This window comes from Charadrius vociferus, unplaced genomic scaffold (genome assembly GCF_000708025.1).
Source record: "Charadrius vociferus isolate BGI_N301 unplaced genomic scaffold, ASM70802v2 scaffold416, whole genome shotgun sequence".
NCBI lineage: Eukaryota > Metazoa > Chordata > Aves > Charadriiformes > Charadriidae > Charadrius > Charadrius vociferus.
The window spans coordinates 10,740-33,147 of record NW_009648644.1 but is presented as its reverse complement, the minus strand read 5'-3'; the positions used below and the strand labels follow the sequence as shown (position 1 = coordinate 33,147).

The 22,408-nt window shown below is 44.0% G+C and overlaps 1 protein-coding gene across 1 annotated transcript in view; it reads right to left on the bottom strand.

Moving 5' to 3' along the window:
• The window catches only part of LOC104287668 (netrin receptor DCC-like), a 69,189-nt gene that overhangs the window by 43,986 nt on the left and 2,795 nt on the right, over window positions 1-22,408 (bottom strand). The window contains exons 3-7 of the mRNA XM_009886394.1: window positions 20,445-20,683; window positions 16,362-16,500; window positions 11,738-11,845; window positions 8,570-8,764; window positions 3,736-3,768 (exon numbers count right to left, since the gene is read on the bottom strand). Coding sequence (XP_009884696.1) covers window positions 3,736-3,768; window positions 8,570-8,764; window positions 11,738-11,845; window positions 16,362-16,500; window positions 20,445-20,683 — 714 coding nt within the window. The remainder of the gene's footprint in view (window positions 1-3,735; window positions 3,769-8,569; window positions 8,765-11,737; window positions 11,846-16,361; window positions 16,501-20,444; window positions 20,684-22,408) is intronic.

The window sequence follows — 22,408 nt, the reverse complement described above, 5'->3', positions numbered from 1 at the left end:
TAAGATAAGGAAAAACATTTGTTCCAAATCGTGTGTGTTTCCTTTTATCAAAATTTACAGGGGAAGTTTTAAAACATTTGGAGTCCCAAGGCAGAAATTGGCTTTTTTTTTTCTCCTCTTGCAGAGATCTAATTCCGATGGCAACACAAAAATGTTGACAAGTCCTATATTGACAAAATACAGACTAAAGAATTTGTTTTATCAAATGGAAACTGGGGCAAGATAAACCACAATGAATTAATTTCTTCTTTGCCCAGTTTGCCTCTATATATTTCAGATGAAAATCACAAATGAGAGTTTTTTAGACTCCGGGAAGCCTCTACAACAGCTCACTGAGAGCAACTGGCCTTGTCCCATGTACACAAGATTTGTGACAAAAATCCGCTCTTGAGCATCTCAAACTTTGATTTTATTCTTACTTTTATATTACCATTTTTACTACCTTTGCCTATGCCCTGCTCTACCAGTTGCATACATGCAAAATAAAAATGTGAAAGGAAGCTGACACATTTATGAGCTTGGTGCCCATTTCAGGTTGCAGGGCTCTCTTGGGAAACGTCTGATTTGATCCTCTAGATGCTGATGCTCCTCTTTTTGCCCTTCAGATGACAGTGTTTGCACCCTGGGAGCATGATCTGCATTTTGTCAACAGGACTTCTCGCTCTCTTATCAGACAGCTGCTGACCAAAGCTGGGATGGGATGGGATGGGATGGGATGGGATGGGATGGGATGGGATGGGATGGGACGGGAGAGGACGGCACAGGATGAGATGGGATGGGATGGGACAGGATGGGATGGGCTCTACTCTGTCCATCGCTTATGGAAAAGAATGAAGTAATGGAGGTGAGGTATCTCCTGCCTCCTTCCTCTTCTCCACCACAGCCCCTTCTTGCAGTGGCTGGTCTCTGCTCTCCCAAGGAGTTGACGCAACAGGGAGCACATCTGTCCTGACTAAGAAACCTCCGAAGTTCTCCCCAAACTCTCCTCTCTTCACCATCTCTATTTTTTTTGGCACCAAAGGATGGCAGCAGCTGTACTGCCCCTTCCAGCTGACCCCACATCTGGGATCTTCAAAGCTCCATCTCTTCATGCCCTGAAACCTCAGTGTCTCTGCCCAAACCCCCTCGTGTGTCCCACACCCTCCAACACTGCTTTGCTGCCACAGAAGTGAATTTTGCTTCCTGAACTCAGGAACCCCCAGCCGGCATTAGAGAGCGATGACCTACCAGAGTTAATTCATGTCACTCAATAAGAATTGCATTTGTGGCAGAGATGGCCCTGAAGGCCTTGTCCAAAGCACAGAGTAATTTAAAAGGCTCCCACTGACTTCAGTCGGCATTGGTTCCGGATGATTAAAGAATTAGCTTTGATGATTTCTAAGGCAAATGAGCTTGTAGAAACTTTGACTTTGTTTGTCTTAACGCTTGTGCTTGGAGCACAGTTATGGTGAGACCTGGCCCCATGAACTCGTCTTTAAGAGAGTTGCCCGAAGATCAGGTAAAGGCAAGTGAAGACCTCGGACTTTGTCTTATTAGAATTCATCCTTGAGGTCACGTAGGAGTGGAAACTGAATTCAGATACCAAGAAGCCTACGGAAGATATAACAAAAGGCTGAGAATTTCTCCTCCTTATATACCACGGTGCTAAAGAAGGAAAAGGAATTTTATTTCAACTACCCAGGCAAAAGACAGTATTTACGGACCAGGAGTGCCTCAGTGTCCAACTCATGCCGTGCATACCTGCTGTCTGCTAAAGACACGCTAACCTCATTTCAATTTTGGAAGTTATTTGACTCAAACCAAACCAGAAACTCCCCCCCCAATTCCCAAATCCATCGGGAATTGACAGGCTACAGCTGCGATGCCAACACAAAGTTACTGCCCTGGGGATACGCTTCAGCCAGACATCACGCTGCAAGCAGTTACAACAGACCGGTTCACAAAAGAGGTTGCAAACACTCTTCAGGCTCTACAAGAATGATGAATTACTTCCCTGGAGGTGTTCAAGGCCAGGTTGGACGGGGCTTGGAGCAACCTGGACTGGTGGGAGGTGTCCCTGCCCAGGGCAGGGGGGTGGAACCAGATGATCTTCAAGGTCCCTTCCAACCTAAACCATTCCATGATTATTTCCCGTAGCAAGGAAAACCCTAGCAAGGGGCACAGCATTCCCAGAGGAACACGATGCACAGAAGACCCAGACCTCTCTTTTCCTGTGGCAGTTTGAGGTCCATGAACAAGCACAACAGAATGGCCACCCAACCAGACAGTTATGCTGAAACAGAGCAACACACTCAGTGAAGAACTACACCACAAACTCTACTTTCCCTCCAGCCTTACATTTATTCCCTCCATTTGTTTGTTTGTTTTTTGGGTTTTTTTTAAACTGAACTTGACACTTTTTCAGTCCTGCTTACCAGGTGCTACCTCGTGCTGAAGCCTCTCCTAGGTTTTCCAAAAACATCTTAAATGCGAATTTGAGGAAAAAAAATATACTGAGAATTTACTTTTGGGCTTCTTTGTAACCTAACGCTTTTACCCTTTAAAACCAGTTTTTATCTAGTCAAACCTGACATTTTTAATTTGTGTGTGCCGTGGTGCAAAGAACCACACACAGCAAAACGAGCTTTTAATTTTACATTTTGTGTACTTCTACTTCTTTCAGCAAACCATACGCTGAAAGCAGAGGGTGAATTTTCAAAATGGGCTGAGAACATCTCTCTCTGATGGATGACCTTGTTGTGAGACTATACGTGCTCCCTGGTACAACATAAAATCTGCTCTGGGTAACCTCCAGGGATGCTCCGGGTCAAAGTAAAACCTATCAAAGGGCCTGGAGTTGACTTTGATCTTCTACATAGCCCTTTTTTGGTTTCCCTAGGAATCATCTGACGCAGGTTAACTCAGCTCGCTAAACTGGGGTAAGGCGGTAGCTGTGAAGTGAAGCCAGGAGTGTGAGCTTTACACTTCGCTTTGCCTTTTAAACTGGCTTTTAAACTGGCGTGAAGTGAGAGTTCAAATCCAAATAAGCCTCCCAAGATCAGGTCTGAGGTTTCCAACTATCACCATCACCGTTTCCTTGGGCAGACGGCACATAAATGTCCACTGCTCTGGCTGTAACTGAAAGAAATACTTCGGAATAAATAGGCCTAAAGTAAAAAAAAATAAGGGGAAAATATCCTAGCAACAGACTGCACAAGTATTCCAAAGGAGACAAGAGCAGAGGAACTGTGACTAATCAGACATATATTCATATTTGGAAAAAGTAATGATAATGCCTTGAAAAGTTGACTAAACTTTGCTATTATTAAACAGGAGTTGCTGCTTCGAGAGAAAAGATGATTTATGATTTCTCACTGCGAGGCTTTTGCACTTTACTCCGTAACCCACGGAAGGGTGCAAGAGGAGCCTGGAAATTATGCTGAGCTTAATTATACTTAATGTGAATTATTCAGAAGTGCAGCAGAGAGACTAAGAATTTATTTCATACAAAGAAGCTTGACATTTTAATTGGTCCTTCAGAAAAGAGACAAAACAATTTCCTCTCCCGAAAATTTACATCTTCCCCAGCAAAGCAGCAGCCTCAGCCGAGCAGAACTTCATTAACGAGATTAATTACCGTGCCAGCGCCTGCCTCATCAGGTGCGCGGCCCAGGTGAGAAGCGCGACCCCCTCCCCGCCGTGTGTGTCCCCGTCCCTGTCCCCACCAGCGAAGGCGACAGGTTGAGGGCACCTTACCTTGGTCATTAGCCATTTTGTCAGGGTGCTCGGCTGCAAGAAAGAGACAACGTCGTTAGAGGCTGACAGCTCCCGGCCGGCGAGGTGACGCGTGGCACCAGCTCCCACCTCAGCGGGGTGGCGCGGGGCGGCCATCCCGCACCGGGTGGGAGGATGGGAGGGGTTTTACCCTTCCCCTTTTCAGAGAGATCCTGGAGAACCGAGAGGACAAAGACAGAATTATCGAGTCTCACAGTATCTCCGGTGGGAAGCGATCCATAGGGATCGTGGAGCCCAACTCCCTGCTCCTCGCAGCACGGCCTAATGCTAAACCACGAGCATTGGCCAGACACCCTGCGAACGCCGAACACCGTTTGGACCACACCTTGTAGCGGATATTTTCACCAAGTTCTTCCAACCGTGAAACCTTTACCGCAGCACTTTTTCATTCTCTTGTGCTTTTTCCATATGATCTGGGACATTTAATTAAGCGAGAAGGGAAAGGGAGAGAGGGAGAGGCACCGCTTCTTTGAATAATTACAGTCAAATCACCTACACGTTGAAAGCTCAGTCTGACTTATATTATCATTGTTTCAGCTTTTTTACAAAGGGGTTTAAAACTATTTACATGTTTTTGCATAATAACCATAAAAGATAGCGGGATCTGAGGTGCGCCAGACAAGGCTTCAACGTTCAATAGATACATTAAAAGCTTTCCTGCACAGCTACAACTTCTGACTATTTATTATACGGCCAAGGGAATTAAACTTTCCTCGGATTCATAAGTGGCTACCATCAGTAGAGCGTTAACCCATCCTCTGCTTAATAAATTATGCAAGAATCTTAAGCACGGGAAACTGGGGGGGGGGGAAGAAGTGATTTAGCACATGAATCTGGAAGTCAAATAACCGCTGCCTGCAGGTGCAGAGCACACTGCTCCCCGGGGCTGCTAAAATCACGACAAAATCTCCTCTAGATCATGGCCTCCCGCGAGGAACAAAAGGAGGTACCGAACCAGCAGCAATTTACATTTACAGGCGCATCTCCGAGCTCCACGCTTGGGGCAGAGGGGGAAGAGCTCCTTAGATGACCCCCAAACCCTCAGGTAATTCTTAATTTTTCCCCTCTCAGGCTTTTTTGTATGGATGCAAAGAAGAAGAGGAGTCCACAGCGCGCGTTGCCTCCAACTTCCTAGAAACCTGTGAGCCTGAGCCATCCCTGGGTTATCACCTTTCCCTTAGGACAAACAAATTCATGAAAAGAGGAATCCTCGCTCGCAGCTGATGTTACCTGGATAGCTGCGGTGGGCAGGTGCTGGGGGGTCCCCGGTTGGTGCCGGTTATGAACGGGGACGCACTGGTGATGAACCACAGCGCCAAGGCAGCATTAGAGGGCACTGCAGGGCTAGAAATGCTGCCCCACAGCATCCCTGCCCAAAGCGGGGTCAAAGCGGGGGGAACCGGCATCATCTACGGTTTCAGGGCGCTTGTGGAAATGGTCCAGTGGCCACTTTTAAACTGGTGTCCCGTGGAAAGGCCATGGATACCTTTCCACAGCACGATGGGAAATCTGAGTGCGCTGTGAAGCTCAGCCCATGACTTCTTCTTCCCTCTCTCTCCCTCTTTTTTTTTTCTTTAAAAACACATCTGCTCCAGTGTTTTATTCATGCTCGACATTATGTCTACAGGCGCATTAATAGGCAGCTTTTTTTTTCAGGTTATATATATTGATGTAGCGTTTTGTGCGATTCCGATAAACAAAACGCTACGCGTTAATTTTCTGCAATTAAAGGAGCTCAGCACACAAGGAAAGTCTGTTTTGTAAACGTCGGCTGAAATCTGGAATAGGAATGGCTGAGCAGAAGAAAGCAAAAGCACATTTAGCAAGTGCAGTTCTGAGATTTGCTCGTTTCTACAATACATGAAAAAAAAAAATCACTGAGAAGTTATTTAAAAGATTGAGGAAATCCTCCTCCTTGTCTGTCACCGGTTCATTCATTCACTCTGTAGTTGTTGCGTTTCAATGGGCAGTTGCAAAGAAATTTCAGGCTATTTATTTACTTCTGCAACTTAATGAATTTCTGAAAATTTATATGCAGTAAAAGTCATGTAACTCGGAGAGCTGGAATTTAACTTCAGGGGAAATCCATGGCAATACAAATTGCAAAATTGGCTGCAAAATATGCATACTATTTGGGCACTCTCTGCTTCTCTTCCATATACATATATATATGAAATCACCCAGATTCAGTAAGCGGTAAGAAAAAAAAACTAGTAACCACCTCAAATTTTGGCCTAAATTTTATAACCACAAAGAAAAGGTGGGATGTTCAACCCCATTTTATCCTTCTCTTGCAGGTCCCCAAGAATGCTCGTAGCAGATTCTTCCTGCTTTACGTGATAAATTTAAGCAGCCAGAGCATAACAAAAGCAGATCCTCGACTGATGCAAACTGCTGTAGAGTGATTGAAGTTCCCAGTGTAACGCCACTTTACATAAGCTAAGGGTTTGCCTATTTGCCTGTGTATTATCGTTCGTGGAGCTGTGGTGGAAGAACATAAACTCATTGCTCCACGGGAGTGTTATTTACTACTACACGGACCTCCTTCGCACAGATCACTACGTTTTCATTAGCAAAGGAAGATCAGGACAAACACGCACGTTGCAATTACAACACAAGCGATGGCTTGGTTTCCTCGCCGGAGCTTTACGTGCTATAATATATGAAAAGAGGCAGTGGGTGACTCAAGCAGATCTTCGATGCTTGTTCGGTTCCTCCTGGTTTAAAACTTCCTCTGATCAGGACACGGGTTTGCCAGCGGAGGAGCACACATTACCCAATGGCACATACACATCTTCTGTTAATAACCATTAAGGGGAGGGAAGCAACGGGTTTGTGCAATTCGCAACGCACTCAAGACTTCAGAAAGTCTTTTCACCTCAAGTGAAGGGCTAGATTTGTCAAGAAAACCAGTTGAATAGTATTGAACATGACATATTTAGGGTGGATATCATTAAGTATTCATGGCAGGGTATTAGACATAGTCCTTGTAGGCTATTACAAGATGTAACAAATGTATAAATTCATCTTTTTGGTATCTGTTGATGCTGCCTGATCTAGAATTCATTTCCCAAATGAGTTTTACGGTACTTTGTGTAAACATTACAAAGTAGGCGCTATCAAGCGCGTTAATCTTTTGGTTTAGTTTGATATCTGGGTCTCGATATCTTTTCATATCTCATTAGTCTGTGGTTATTATATTTCGATGCCTTGACTCGTTTTAAACTCACTCTGATAGACGTCTTCCGCTTGGCACAAATCGCGAGTGTGAAATGGAGTTGGCACCACCCAGCTTGATAGAGACAAGGCGCCTGCAAAGCGCTATCCCCTTCACATTCCGTGGCAGGGGAAAACGAATAATCAGCATCTTACCAATAATTCATCCCAAGCGAAACATGACTTGGACAAGTCAGTCCTGCCAACCTGGGCAGGCGGTGATAAGCTTGGGACAAATTGATCCGATTTTTCTTTTTTTTTTTTTTCCCCACCTGACTCTCGCTAATTCATGAAAAGTGTCATAGGAGGCTTTTCGCTCCCCGCCTGAATGGGGGAGACCGTATTTTAGAGACACCGAAAAAATTGCTCTTCACATGAAAGTTTGTTGACGGACCGACTCCGATACACGCTCTCCCCAAACCACCCCGCAAGTCCCCCCCAGAAGGGAACAACGTAGGGCCCATTCTCCGCCGACGTTTTGCTCGGCTTTTGTACAGCTCGCGGGGAACGGAGTCGCTTCCAATTGATGAAAATGAAACTTGAGAGTGAACGCTAATTCCGAGCCGCTCAGGCACGGGTTTGAGCCCCAGTTTCCCTCCAGTCGTGACTCCTCAGGCCCACCCCGCAGCCAGTTTCAATCACCTTCTGCCAAGACGGTTATTTTTATAGCCAAACGCCAGGATTTTTCTCTAGAGGAGCCACGGCGATAACGTGCCCTCTCATATGCTGCGCTTCTCGCCTGGAATAGGTTCGCTGTTTATGCCATTGGAGTTTTTCATTAATTACCTGTCTTTTTAAAAGCAATTTCATACCTTCGTGCAAACGAATGAGTGACAGTTAAAACACGAGGAGCAGAGCACCTTGCTTCCCACTCCCGCTAATATTGCTTACATCTTCATAACTAATAATTTCTGGGTAGATCACGACAGACCTTCACACGGAGAAGCAGTGGGGAAGAGAGGAGAGGAATCTCTCTCCGTGTTAATTTGAAATGGAGTCTGATACAAGTGCTGCTCTCACAACCACAGCGGCGCTGAAATACCAGCCGAAAAAAAAAAAGGGTGCTCTTGTTGTGCTTGCTTTTTCTCCCTGATCACGAAGGGAGAAGGAGCGGGTATTAATTAGCCTGTTAATAAGAGATACTGAAAAGCATCGGGAAGAACTTTCCCCGTGCAAAGGCAAGTTGCATCTCAGTTTGCTGAGCTTTTTAATCATAATTTTGCACGCCTACTCCAGGGATAGGAGTGAGTCATTACAGGTTCCTCCAGGAGGCTCCAAAATGAAAAGGGACCTCCCTAGAGAAATCCGGTGAAATCCAATTAGCTTTATTACCGAGGGTAGAAAGTTAGGTGGTGTCAGACTGCTTTCCTCCAGTTGATTGAATTTAAAAATATAGTTACTGCCTCATTATGTGGTTTACTTTTGTCAACTACTGTATGTAGCATTTTGCTTTTATCTCTCAATAATAGTTTTGAGTAGGAAAAGCTCTTCTGGCTGACAGGGAATTAATTGCAAAGCTCCCACGGAGGCATTAGAAAATTCTACGTATCATTAATATCCAGATGAGACAGATCCAAACCTTTCAGCGTCCGGAAGAAAATAGGATCGGAGAGGGGCCCCACTCCCTTGGCGTTGCGAGCTTGGATCCTGAAGTAGTAGACGGTGTCCAGGTTGAGGTCCATGATCTGGTGGGTGAGCCGGTCGCCGCTGATGGACTCCATAATCCAGTCGTCGATGGGAGCGTTCTTGTCCAAAGTATAGAAGAGGATGTAAGCTGAATAAACACAGTCTCTTGGTTAGTGCCGCAATCGAATTTGAACGTGCTCTGCTTACGAAACACAGATAAAATTCCCATTTCTTAAAAATCAGGGCTTTCTTTTCAAAAGCAGGGATGGCAGGTCTCCGATCAAAATAGCTTTGAGGAATGTTATCACAATGCCCATCTGTCCATTTTTAGAACAAAACCGCAATTACAGTATTCACTCTAGGAAATATCGATTTAACAAATAAACAAAATAGGCAGCACACGTTAAAATGCTGCTACAAGTACATTCCTCCAATTCAGGTGCATCATTTAGTCGGATAGCTACCGTAAAACCATAGGATATAAGTCTTCAGTGTTTCAGCGCTGAAATAAAACAAAATGGCGTTAATGAGCCACATCAATTACTGGGGGCTTATGGGAAGCCATGCAATATTTCTTGGCAACTGCATGGGGAAGGATTTTGGGGAAATGAATGAAGAATGAAAAATTTTGGTAACTCAGAATTTTGGTAACTTAAAGAGTACTACGATAACTACTTCCCACGGAATAAAACTTAACATTTTAGAACTTATAGAGCAGAAGTACTGGTGTTAGGAAACGACAATAGTTTGTAGGAACTGCCTTGCCAGCAAGTGAAATTTTGGGAAGAAGAAAAAAGCCTTTAAGCGAGGCTGAGAGGTCGAGCAGACCCTGCAAACACCAGTCTCTGCCTAACTTGGAAAAGATTTTATTTTTCTTTTTCCTGAAAGGCTCCCAGGCTAATTAGTCACATGCAAAAAACCCAGTCTAAGTCTGGTCCTAAGTGCCGTCCCACAGGAGTGGGGAGAACCCGGGTGGGTCTTCTGGACTTCATCTTTGTGCCTGGATCCACAGTCGCGACAAGGTTGGTGTAAACCTTATCAGCGCTATTTCCCTATTCTCTTCTGAAACAAAGATGCTTTACGAAACTCATTCCACATAAATGGTTGCACCGGTCATGGACGAGCGGTGTTAGGACGGAAGCAGTATGTTTTTCCGGGTTTTTTTTTTTGTTTTTTGGTTGTTTTTTTTCTCTTGTTTTATTATGGGACTTTATTTAGATGCTTGTAGTTTTATATATATTAATCCAACTGACCATGACAGTTGGATTAATATATATATATAAAGTTATGAAAAAATACATATAAGTTTCTCAAATGAACACAAATACACTCCCTCAAGCATGTGGAGGGATGGAGATTTGGTTGTTGGGGCGAAGCAATTTGTTTTTTTTGGTTTTTTTTTTTTTTTTTTTTTTTTTTTCTCTTGTTTTATTACGGGACTTTATTTAGACGCTTGTAGTTTTATATATATTAATCCAACTGACCATGACAGTTGGATTAATATATATATAAAGTTATGAAAAAATACATATAAGTTTCTCAAATGAACACAAATACACTCCCTCAAGCATGTGGAGGGATGGAGATTTGGTTGTTGGGGACGCTTCTACTCTCCACAAGGAGTTGTTTCCTCTGCTTGATACCTCTAAGGAACATTTGACCACACATGCAGTAAAAAAACCCCAACCCCTACGAGAGTCATTCTTCAACCAAGCGCTCCAAGAAGGAAGTTTGCGCATGGATGTCAGGGGACCCACTCTGAACGCTGCTGTCAATGGAGAAACCTCTATAAAAATTGCTACCATGGATTCCTTCAACACCTTGGAAGTCAGGAAAGCTTTTATTTTCTTTTGTCTTTTAGTCACTGGGCAATCAACACCATTAGTGCTGATTTTGGTGTGTTGTCCATCAGAATGATCATTTCTCCTCTCTAATGCTTACATTATGTCAGTGTAAACAGAGCTATTTTATCAAAATAGCCCCCTTTTGGACGTGGTCATGGATTGTACAGTCCTGATGATAATGTAGAGTGAAATTACACACAGTGATACAAGTCTAACCTAGGGAATGGTTATTACTGGGTGATGTCCGCATGGAAATATATCCTTATTTTGTTGGTACTATAAATTGGGATACTTTCCCGGCGTAGCTCGCAACAGCTCGTGTGATGCCAGCGAAGCCCCCGCTGAATTACAACTGCTCAAATCTGACCCGGGGCTCTTCGCTGCTAATGGCTCACGCGGGATGGCGCTCGGAAGCATTCTTCCTCTTAGGTATATATCTCCCACTGCTCCAGCAGCGTCTTATTGGGATTACCGGCAGTAACGGTGACACACGCGCACTTTTTCCCCAGCAAAAATACGTTGTAGAACTGGTCTAACCCAAGTGTTTGTAGCCACGTGACCATAACATGAGTGTTTTTGAAGATGAGCAATATTTCTCCTAATAATTATATGCCTCGGAGATGTCTATTAACAGCCTAAAATCATCATTTAAATGCAAAATCTCAGATAGAACTCTACTATATTTTTCAAACTAAATTAACAGTAAAAGTTTGTAATGGATTTCTTAATTAGGCACCAAGGTTATATGTAATATTTTGGAAAATAAAATCTGTCATTGTCAAGCATCTATTAAGTTCAGTTCTTGTCAGTCAATATTAGGGTGGGTTTTTTTCCTGATCATCGTTGCCTTAAATTGTTATTGTAAAGTTAAATCTCTACCAATAAATTCTCCCATTATGTGCTGCACCAAGCAACCTATCATTATGTATATTATGTACTGCATTATTGCCAAACAAAGTACTTATTATTAGTCATTTCTAATTACTGTTGAGCAGCACGTGCCACCAAACCTGTGCTTAGAGTGCTGCTTTTTAAAACTTATATTACTGCTCTTGGCATTTAAAAGGAAAAGATTTACATCCTCCGAGTTCTAGACCTTGCAGTATTCCTAACGTTGCCTTTAATCCTAGACCAAGTTGGCTGATAAAAGAAGAGAAAATACGTTAACGTCACATCAAATAGCAGCCAAGGAAAAACAAAAGAGAGATAGAGAGTGAAAGCAGCAAATGATGAGAACAGTAAATAAATAGAGAATACAGGATAATGCAAATGTTTACCAGTAATTTTTCCATTGGCATCCAACGGCGGCTGCCAGCTGACAACGACGGCTCGGGGCTTCCCTTCCCGTGTAATGACTGTCAAATCCTTGGGAGCAGAGGTTGGAGCTGAAAATAGTGAAAATAATTGAAAACAGAGGCTATTCACCTTCTTTTGAATTCCTTACAGACTGTAGCAGGCATGAACTACTCAGTAGGCATCTACCGCTTTCTTAGATCCTTTCAAATGCGCGTGTCCGCAGATGCATTTCAAACATGTAACATATGATTTGTCTCGAAGTGATATTTTAATCGTGGCAATTGTACAAGACACTGTGTGTGGATACGTTAGGATTTGGTGGATGCCTCTTATCCTCCTACCGTTAATTGCAGTCCTTACTGCTAAACAACCACCGAGGTAGCCAAGAACATCTAATACACTCTGGGAGCCCTATACGTTTAATAGCAGTAGTAATATTGTGGCTTCTCTATGTATAAAGCAAATATAATTGTGTATATTCATTAACTATACGCTGAGCTTGGGACATTTTAGACACGATAGAAAAATCTTAGCTTTTCTATTTCCGTTCTATTGCACCCCGCTTTACTAAGGCTGGCCAGCAGGTCTTGCACGGTGGCTCAGATATTTTATAATCATATCCTAAGACTGTGGAGGAGAAAGGAAAAACAGGCAATTATCAAAAAATAGTTAAGAGTGAGGAGTAAATATATTGGCGCTGAGCTCATTATTCATTTACTTGGTTTTGATGCAGGCTGTCAATGACTTAGAGCGTATAGATACCACCACAGCACAGAGAAGACAGTGCACAAGCACCCCATCATCTGTGTCCTACCTATATGGCCACTAAACAACTTCCTTGAATGTCTGAAGAACTGCTCCAAAGTCACTTTAGGAGGTAAAGCTTTAAAAATCTGTTGGGTCACGCTGAGCTAAACCAGCCCAATCTAAAGCACAGACGCAAATCTTCAGGGTGACGAACACTCAATGATCTCAAACAACAAGGACAGGAAGATCCAGCTGCTGTACAGGCTCTGCTCACAAGGAACCGATCCCTTTGAAGTAATGCTGAGCAGATGGTCTCACATATTTGCATAGAATCATAGAGTGGCTTGGGTTGGAAGGGACCTTGAAGATCATCTAGTTCCAACCCCCCTGCCCTGGGCAGGGACACCTCCCACCAGCCCAGGTTGCTCCAAGCCCCGTCCACCCTGGCCTTGAACCCCTCCAGGGATGGGGCAGCCACAGCTTCTCGGGGCAACCTGCCCCAGGGGCTCACCACCCTCACAGGGAAAAATTTCTTCCTAATATCTCATCTAAATCTCCCTTCTTCCAGTTTGAAGCCATTCCCCCTCGTCCTATCAAGCATCACTTGAGCTTTTCAAAAGTGGCGTCCAAAAAGCAACCAAGAAATCTGTACACAGAAAACCAAAGTTCCTTTACCATCGTTACATTACTAAGCAGGTGACTACTCTCCAGCTGATGCTCTCTGTGGCAGATTTGTGGTGGATTATCTCTTTGCGGTATGTGCTGGAACAACACGTTGGGTCTGGTATGTCCAGAGCCAGCACCGATGGGACTCCCGGAGCTTCACTTCAGTCTGGTCACATTAGCTGCTCCTCGCTGGAAGCATCTTTCTCAGCCTGAAGTAGGCAGGCTCCAACACAAGCTCACAGATCTTGGAGAAGACTCTCAATCCTCGGCAGCGCCTAGCATGATGTGAGCTCCCGCATTAGAATCATAGAATCATAGAATGGTTTAGGTTGGAAGGGACCTTAAAGATCATCGAGTTCCAACCCCACTGCCATGGGCAGGGACACCTCCCACCAGACCAGGTTGCCCAAGGCCACCTCCAGCCTGGCCTTCAACACCTCCAGGGATGGGGCCTCAACAACCTCTCTGGACAACCTGTTCCAGTGCCTCACCACCCTTAAAGTGAAAAACTTCTTCCTAATGTTTAATCTAAACCTGCCCTCTTCCAGTTTACAGCCATTCCCCCTCATCCTGTCACTACATGACCTAGTAAAAAGTCCTTTGCTAGGGAAGTTTGCGTTATTGTTATTATCGATGTGGTGATGATGATAATGATGATGATGATGATAATGATGATGGTGACGATGATGAAGATGAGAGGGTTGTGTTGCATTTGTGTTGCCACTCAGCTTATAGCAGCTCGGGGCACTGGCTCATGGGTTTGAAGTACTAGAACGAACATTTCGGACTGCCTTGATATTTTAGGGAACTGCAAGAGATAACCCTTTGCATAAGCGAATCAAGCTTGATTTTCCAAGCAGTATTTTCCTTCGCTTTACTTTTTCTAAGTGTATTCTGCAGTATTCTCCAACGTCAGAGAAGTGATTGTATTTCTACCCAAGTGCACCCACCTGCCTGTGAACAAACAGCATCTTTCCCTTAAACACTATTTTCCGTTCTCTGATATGAACCCTTTCGGCATGTTTTCATGAACTAACGCTTTCCCTTCCTTCCTTTCTGTCTTTTGAGAGGTTAAACTAGTAGAGCCCATAAGCCCCCTCCTGTAACGCCGGCTTTCCGTGCTGGCGATGATCACGCGAGTCCCGCTGAGCGGCTGAAGTTGAGCTCTGCTTTCAGCAGATTGCGAACACGAGATACCACGAGAAAAAAATCAAAGCTTTAGATGGTTCCCTCAGCGCTCATTAACACCCCTCATAGCAGTACGACTTGTGTAGGCAGATCTGGGGATGGAACTTGGCTCCAAGAGTTGCTTTTGAATTACAGGCATAACAACTCTCCCCAGCCACGGCAGTAATCTCCAGTGAATTCTGTATCGATGCTGATATGTATGTTCTTTAATATCACGACGGGAAATTCAACATGCGGAATGGGGACAAAATAGGCAATAAAGATCAGCAGCGCAGGATGCCCTTAATTAACAGAGCTGCTCCATCAAGCTCAGATAATTGCATTGCAATCACACGGGAAAATCTAAGGACACATATATTCTCTCTTATTTTCCCTCTGTTAATTAACTGGCGTGTATTGTGGTTTTCATTTAAAAAAAAAAAACAAACCAAAACCCCAACAAATCAATATTTACCAACAGACTTCATTTGGTATCTGCTCGTAGAAAATGATTTGCAATGGCACCTAAAGTGTTTTCAAGGCCAGCGGTCACCCTCAGGAAAATATAGCATGTACTGTGCTACTCTGGTGTCCGAATGCACAATGCTGCAGACAGACGAAGAAGAAAAATGTTTTAAGCAAAGCCACAGACATTCTGATCTATGAACTAGGGACTAGAGCAAGATATATGGGCAATCACAAAGGAAAATCTCGCAGTCCTGCGGTATCCAGCCTCATGCAGTTCAGTGGAGTTACTTAAAACCAAATCTACTCGGGATTTTCAACCCGGGGGGCTCAACAGCTTATTCTAAAAGAAATGCAAAGGTAAGGGAAGCCCCTACCCTTGTTTAAAGGCGGCCAAGGGATCAGGATACGGCCTTCCATTAACACCTATGTGACAACGAGAAGTAAAGCCTGGGCGTCCTATTTCCCTACTGCTGCTAATTGAAGGCACACAAAAGAGAAAGAAACAATTACGTTTTGGAGAGGATGTTCTTATCCGCAGCGATCACTACGCCTCCATCGCTTTTCAAATACTTTTATCCCACTGAACTAGGGTTACACGTAATACGCATCCGGTGTCTGTTATCAAAACTGCATTTAGCCCCCTTCAGAATCTGAAGTGTCTTTCAGGTCGGAGCTTCCCGCTTGGAAAACACTGCTCAAATGCTCGAGAAGAGCAGCTAAATTAAGCCTTCGAAGTCAATTTGTTTATTATAAGCTTATTGTTAATCTTAACAATGGCTGCTCGCTGGAAATGAAATACAGATGCATAAAAACACCGAGCGCAGGAAAGATGCCTTTACCAAACTGCCAGCAGGGCATGAATACAAGTCACCATTTTGCACAGGGGAGATAATTGTCTCTTTACAATAAATAATGTGCAAGCTGAAAAGACTGCTTACTTGGGTTTTTTTCCCCCCTCCAGCCCGTTTCTCTCCCTGTCTCTAATTTTCCACGCGCGGTTTGAGCCGTGGTCACTCTGACTGTAGGTCTTGGCTGGACCCATGCGTTGGTCACCAGCACAGCACACAGCAAACAGCTAAAACGTGTCCCCACAGTATTACGAGCAGACCTGTGAGTCAAGACCTTGAGTCAAGAAGGACTTGCATTAGACAGAAGCAGTCGATGAGTCCTTTTTACTAAGCGGATAAGACGGGAAGTCGTGAACCTGAGACAAAACCACCCAGAACTCCACAAGTCAAAATTTTAAAGCAGCAAAAACATTATCCAATCGTAAGAGAATGATTGTTCTCACCTGATCTTGGAAAAATGAAAACCATTTTAAAACATTAGCGTTAAAAGGCACAGCTACTCATTATATTATGGGGCAAAGTATTACACGCACATACCACCATCTCCCACCTTCTTGCAACACCAGAACTCAGTAGAATGCCTGCTCTGCTTTGCCACCCATGGAGAAAAGGGAAGAAATAAAGTTCTTTCTGCACCTATGCTGTCGGATGAACTTGACCAAGGCTTTTTATGACAATTAAAACCCCTTCCCAGCAGTTCTTGCCATACCTGCTTCATAGGTGGTGGCGTGTGCGGTCATGCTCCAGGTGCTGGACCGCCGACCTTTGGTGACCATGACGGAGAACTCGTACATGGTGTTGGGCTTCAGACCCGTCACGGTGTGACTCAGGGCAGTCGTATCCGCTGACTGCAAAGAGACGGAGCGCAGAACGTCTTTAAAACCACTCTTTGTACGGGCAGCTGAGCAAAACGCAGTTACAATGGATTCCTTCTTCAAGCAAAATAGCTCTATTGCTACTGTGTACCTCAACAGGAGTATTTTTAGTACCATAAATATGATACTAAACTTGCTGCCTATAATTTAGGCAGTTAAATCAATTATTGGGATGCTTTCTCTTTCTTTTTCCCCAAAGTGATTTGCCATGCATTTTTTTCAAATGTAAACTGGAAGCTAACTCTATGTCCTTCATCTCTGCCCATATGAGGACAAAAAATAGGAACGTTTCCATAAGTTAAACACTCACTTCCAGCCTTTTTGATGGGTTCCTTTAAAAAAAAAAAAAGAAAAGGTTTTAATATCTACTGCCTTTTAGTGGAGGGTCAGAAGGCATTTTTCCCCCTAGAATGGTTCTGACTAAGGCTTCCCAGTTCCTGGGGTTAACGCATATTTATGACAGAGATGGAAATATGACCCAGGACCACTGCGTAAAGATGGATTTTTATATTTGTAAAACACACTTCTGCTTGGTTAAATGTAACTTGTTTATGTATTAGATTATATGTGAAACATGTTATTGATTTGCCTCACTGTGATATGTTACGAACAACTAATAACATTGACGTTGATGTGAATATTAAATCGTTCGTTTCTTTCGAGCTGATTTAGCTTTTCCCCTCCGCCTGCAGAGAGGAACAATTTGAGGCAAACTGCACCAGCATCGAAGGAGATAAGTGAGAAGAAAATTACTGGATGAATTGGTGACAACTGAGTAAAATCAATTCCCACGCTTTTCAAGCCTGGTGGGCAATCCTCCAACGTCAACAACTTACAGGCCGGTGAGTTAAAGGTGTTGTGTACTTTTACATGTTTACATACCTATGGATCTAAAGTTTACTGAGGAAGGACAACGTACGTATGGCTTTCCACCAGAAGACTACCTTGACGTTCTCATTGGGGAAGATTATTAGGGAAATACCAGATTTTTATCATCTTCTTACTCAATTAAAACTCTTAGTTCTTGGAAATCAGCAGTTTTGCATACCAGAGGTTTCCTCCAGCAGAGAATCTCCCTCTATAAAAAGCCTTATTGAAGCAAAACCAGCACTTAGAACCTATGCGTTCATAAACTATTCAGTCAAACTACTCATCCACTTGCCAAAGAGGGCAAAATCTACCTCCTCAAGTTTATAGAAATTATTCTTTGATTAAAGGCTGCATTTCAAAATAGGGAATAATCATTTTCTCCCCTAGAAAAGATTTTGGAAGAAACAAAATGATTTATGGCATAAAATACTCCTCAGCGTGACCGAGGGTAACTGAATCTGATGATAACTATCCCTATGGAAGTGCTCAGATATTACACATGATCAGGAAAAATACAACCAGGGAAAAAAAAAATTAAGGCTTGAACCTATTCCTGGACAACATAGACTTTAGTGGAACATAAAGACATTGGGTTCTTTTCTGCAAAAAGAAAGTTATTTGTCTCCAGCTGAGTGTTTTTCTTTGACCCTTTCGCTCAATAGTAAAGATTAGCATTTCAATAGTTGCAAACATCCTTGAAGTGAATACCACCTCGAGATGAAGGGGGCGGAACTGTGGCAAGTACCTTTGGTAAATGCCGCTCCACGCCTGATCGGAACGGTTCGTATAAAGCAAAGTTGGCAGGGCAAAGTGAAATTTCTACATGTCCAGCTTCAATGGGAAAGGCTAAAGCCTTCATTACATTAGATTGGAGATACATTTTTGAAGCAACGGGAAACTTTAATAAGAAAAAATCTCAAAAGACTTAAAAACATCGATGCCAACGCACAGGCAAGCGCTTTGGGAATCTATTTGTGCGCCCAATCCAAACCCCTCTGAAGAAATTAGAAGTTTCCCCCACCATTTTCAAAGAATAACATAATAGTTTTTATCTTGTTTCTTTGAAAAATGTGGTTATTTCAAGAAAGCAGACCTTCTTGCAAGTTTTTTTATTGTTTCTGCTTCTGGGTGATTGAACTGGAATACGTGAACCAGACTGGCTCTTTCCATGCTACCCACAGACTGGCCAAACTGGAGATGGGGGCAAAAAAGGGTAATTTCACTCTTGCTCCTCTCCTCCTTCAGTCTGCTGCTCCTCGATGGCTCCCGGAGCCTTGCGTGGTGGCCCTGCGAGAGGTGTCCACCTACCCGCCTTAGCAGAAGGCCAACGAGCCCGACACCTCCGAGCAGGACATGCATCTCCTGCACAGCAGATTAATAGGGCTATTTTTGATCATTTTTGTTTGTCACCCACTGTTTTCCTCTGCAGGCAGCTCAGGACACTCATTAGGAAACTAGAGAAAATATTATGGTTGACTGTGAGTGGCCAAAAATAATGCTGTCTTTTCCGGAGCTTGGATTTCATTGCTAGAGCTGCAAACTGGGACTCGCCATGCTTCCCTGTGCCATACTCCTCCTTCGGTTGGGCACGGAAATCCAGCTCTAAATAGGAGTCAGAGCATGGTAGGGCATTCAAAACAGTACAATGCATCATTTTGGCACCTTTAATTACCTAAGAGCTTGGTACAACTGCACCAGCGTACAAAATTTGGGTCTAATATTGCAGAGCATCACGTCAATGCCTGAGGTTGTCAGAGGTACGGCAGCAGACGGAGAAGCAAGGTATGGGCTTTTACACCTCGTAAAGATGTGCTGTTATTTAAAAGCTTTACAGCGGGTCAGCACCTGCAGCAAAAAGCCGGCTGACCCGAGTCTCCTCTCAGCTGTTGTGAACACAAATCAGGAGTACCGCAATGGAAATCGATAGTTCGCGGCAGCACACGGACTGAGCCAAGTGCCAGCAAGCCAAATTTGGATGGAGATGTCTAAAGGAGAGAGCTGAAAAAATCCCAATCAGAAAAGAGACTGAAGGCAAGAGCTTCTCCACCATCATTTCCATGTCTTGCAAAAATCACCTGGGGAAGATCTCGAGATTAAGAGTCTGTAGTACCCCACGCCTGAAAGAGGTGGAGCGTCAGCCTCTGGGGTTTAGAAAGGCCAACCTATATTCCGACCCATCGCTCAGGCTCTGATCAGAGGACCCTCAGCGCTGGAGAGAGCACGGCCTGTTCTGCAGTCCTCGTAAAAACGACTTGGACGAGGCTGCTTTTGTTAGGACAGACAAAGGTAAAAAACTGAGGCATCCCCTTGCGGTATAAAAACCCGCCCAGCGCAAACAACTCACTCCGGATCAATACGATCCTTTAGGCGAGCGATAACATCTGTTACAGTAGGGCACGGGAGGAAGGACGTGCTCATCACGGGGAAGGGGGATGTTACATGAGATGCGATATATAAGCTGACGGCAGTGGTGAAAGGTCGCTTACTGTTCAAAACCAAGCAAACAGAAAAGCTGGGCTTGGTTCCTTCCCATTCCCTGTTTCACCGTATCTGCTGGACCGCACCAGTTTCAGGACTACATTCATTAGGACTCGAAGAGAAATTCCCATATGCAAAGTAGTACGCTGCTGTCGTGTCCACTCAAAGCCAGTTTCCTCATAAACTAACCTTCATTTTTGGCTGTTTGGGGATATGTAATCTGGGTGGGTGGAACTGCCAAAAAAGTATTGTGGGTGGGTTTTCCATTGGTATTTCTTCCCATTCACACTATGCTATTGCGCTCCCAAATCTGTGACTAATTTCTATCTGATTGGTAAAGAGGAAAGATCAAAACTTTCAACAGTTGGCACGTGGAATTAAAACACAGCTTTTTCACCCAACTAAACACATGGGTTTCTAGGAAGCAGTTGTTACTCAGGCAAGTCTCCTTTGGATTGAAATGGGAATTTTTGGTGGAGGGAAGTTCATAAAAGCCAATTCAGAGGCTTTGCAGAGAAAATATGAAGAGAGGAAATAGCTCAGAAATTCATAACGCGTTAAAATTTCACCTTGTACTTAGCACTTGTCGAATAGCTCGTTCTCCATCGGACCGTGTAGAAGCGAACCTCCGTAGTCTTTTGGTTCTTTGGGACAGAGTTGTCTGCCCAGATGACCCTCACTGCATCATGCGTAAGTGTAACAGCCTGGACACCTACTGGTGGGAGCATGGGGGTGGAGATATCTGGGACTGAGGTAGGGAAATCGTCAAGCAAAGGATAAAAATCAACTTCTAATGGATCAATGGGGTCTGGGTCCATACATCACCAAATGAGCATTCCAAAAGAAACGAACAGGTAAGTTAAAACAGAAAAACGAAACAAAACAAACCAAAAAAACCAAGCAAACAGCCACCAAGGGGCACACGTCACAATGGGTTAAATGCATGGCATTAATGAGGAGGAGGAACATGAGGAGAACAGAAAGAAAGGCATTAATGCAAAATGAGAACGCACCAGCAACATTTCAGTTACATCACTACAACAAAACCAACCAGCGCTCAGACTTATTTTTCATGACTTATTTAAACCCCTCCAGGTATGCTGTGCTTTCTTCACACGAGATGAAGTCATGCACAGTCTCTCCTTAAAACGATTTACATTTCCTTAAAACAATCGAATCACTTAAATGACACATTACTGGAAACACCTCTGAAGTGGAGAGTGTGTCATTTGCCAACCTGATTTATAGACATGACATACTCTCCCGTGTGTAGGAGTTACCCATGCCTTCCTCTCTCGGCAGCCTCTTTTGTTGTTTTACACTCTTGAAAGGAACATATTCTGCGTCTGCTTAAACGTTTGTTGGGCAAAACAGAACGTAACAATTTCACTGCTGAAGTGAAGAACGTGCAATTGTGGGTTTAACACCGCCAGAGTGATAAATGTGCACATCCAGGTGTGGAAACGCGGATTATCATCAAGCGGGCTTCTTCCTCGAGGAATAAGCCCGATTCGTCTCCCGTGTGTCTGTATCCGGGGGGGGGTCTTTGGGGAGCGAGACGCTGAGCACCGTAGGTAGATTCTGGCTGGCTTGATTATGGAGATAGCTGCTGTCTCTTCCCTTTGGGGCCACATGGTGATGGCGCTCACGCGGGAACCAGAGACCGTTTCTACTCAGTTTAAACACCTCTGTCCTCATTGAAGCACTCAGTCAACTTCTGGAGGTGTTGAGGCCCCATCCCTGAAGGTTTTCAAGGCCAGGCTGGACGTGGCCTTGGGCAACCTGGTCTAGTGGGAGGAGTCCCTGCCCATGGCAGGGGGGCTGGAACTCGATGATCTTCAAGGTCCTTTCCAACCTAAACCATTCTATGATTCTGACCTGTCTTCTAAAACTATACTTACTGACTCATTAGTTACCAGCTGTGATTTTTCTACATACAATTTCAAAATGCCGTGGGTAAAGCACAGCCAAAGGTTGTTTGGGGCTCTTTCCCCCCTCTAAAATAACGTGCTAATTAATTAATCAAAGCACAAATGACTCTAATATTTCCTCGCTGACAGCTGCTACAGGTTGTCTGCTCCACGTCCGATTCCAGCTCCTGACACTCTTTGATCACTCCTGGTTTATGGGTTTGTAATTCATTATTCAGAACTTTGGGAGGTCACAGCCTTCAGAAGGGAAAACAGAGGAGACAAAGACGTTTGAAATGGATGATGAGCCACGAGGTTCCACCTGCTGCTTCTGTTGACTTCCTTCATCAAAAGCCACTTTGTAAGAAGTCCGAATATCAGCGTTGAAGGAAAGGAAGCAACCCGGTGGTTGTTGTAGTGATCCAACACCCCAACACGCGATGCGGACGGGGAGGGACGGGCAGTTGAATCTCTTTTTTACCCCATCCCGGTGAATCGAACCTTCTGCAAGTTGAAACTTCGCCGTTTCTTTTCCTGAACTGAAGTTTTCCAAAAGAATTGGCTGTAAACTTTGGAAGTTGAGCCTGCTCACGTTGGGTTTTTTGATTGGTTGTTTTTTTTTT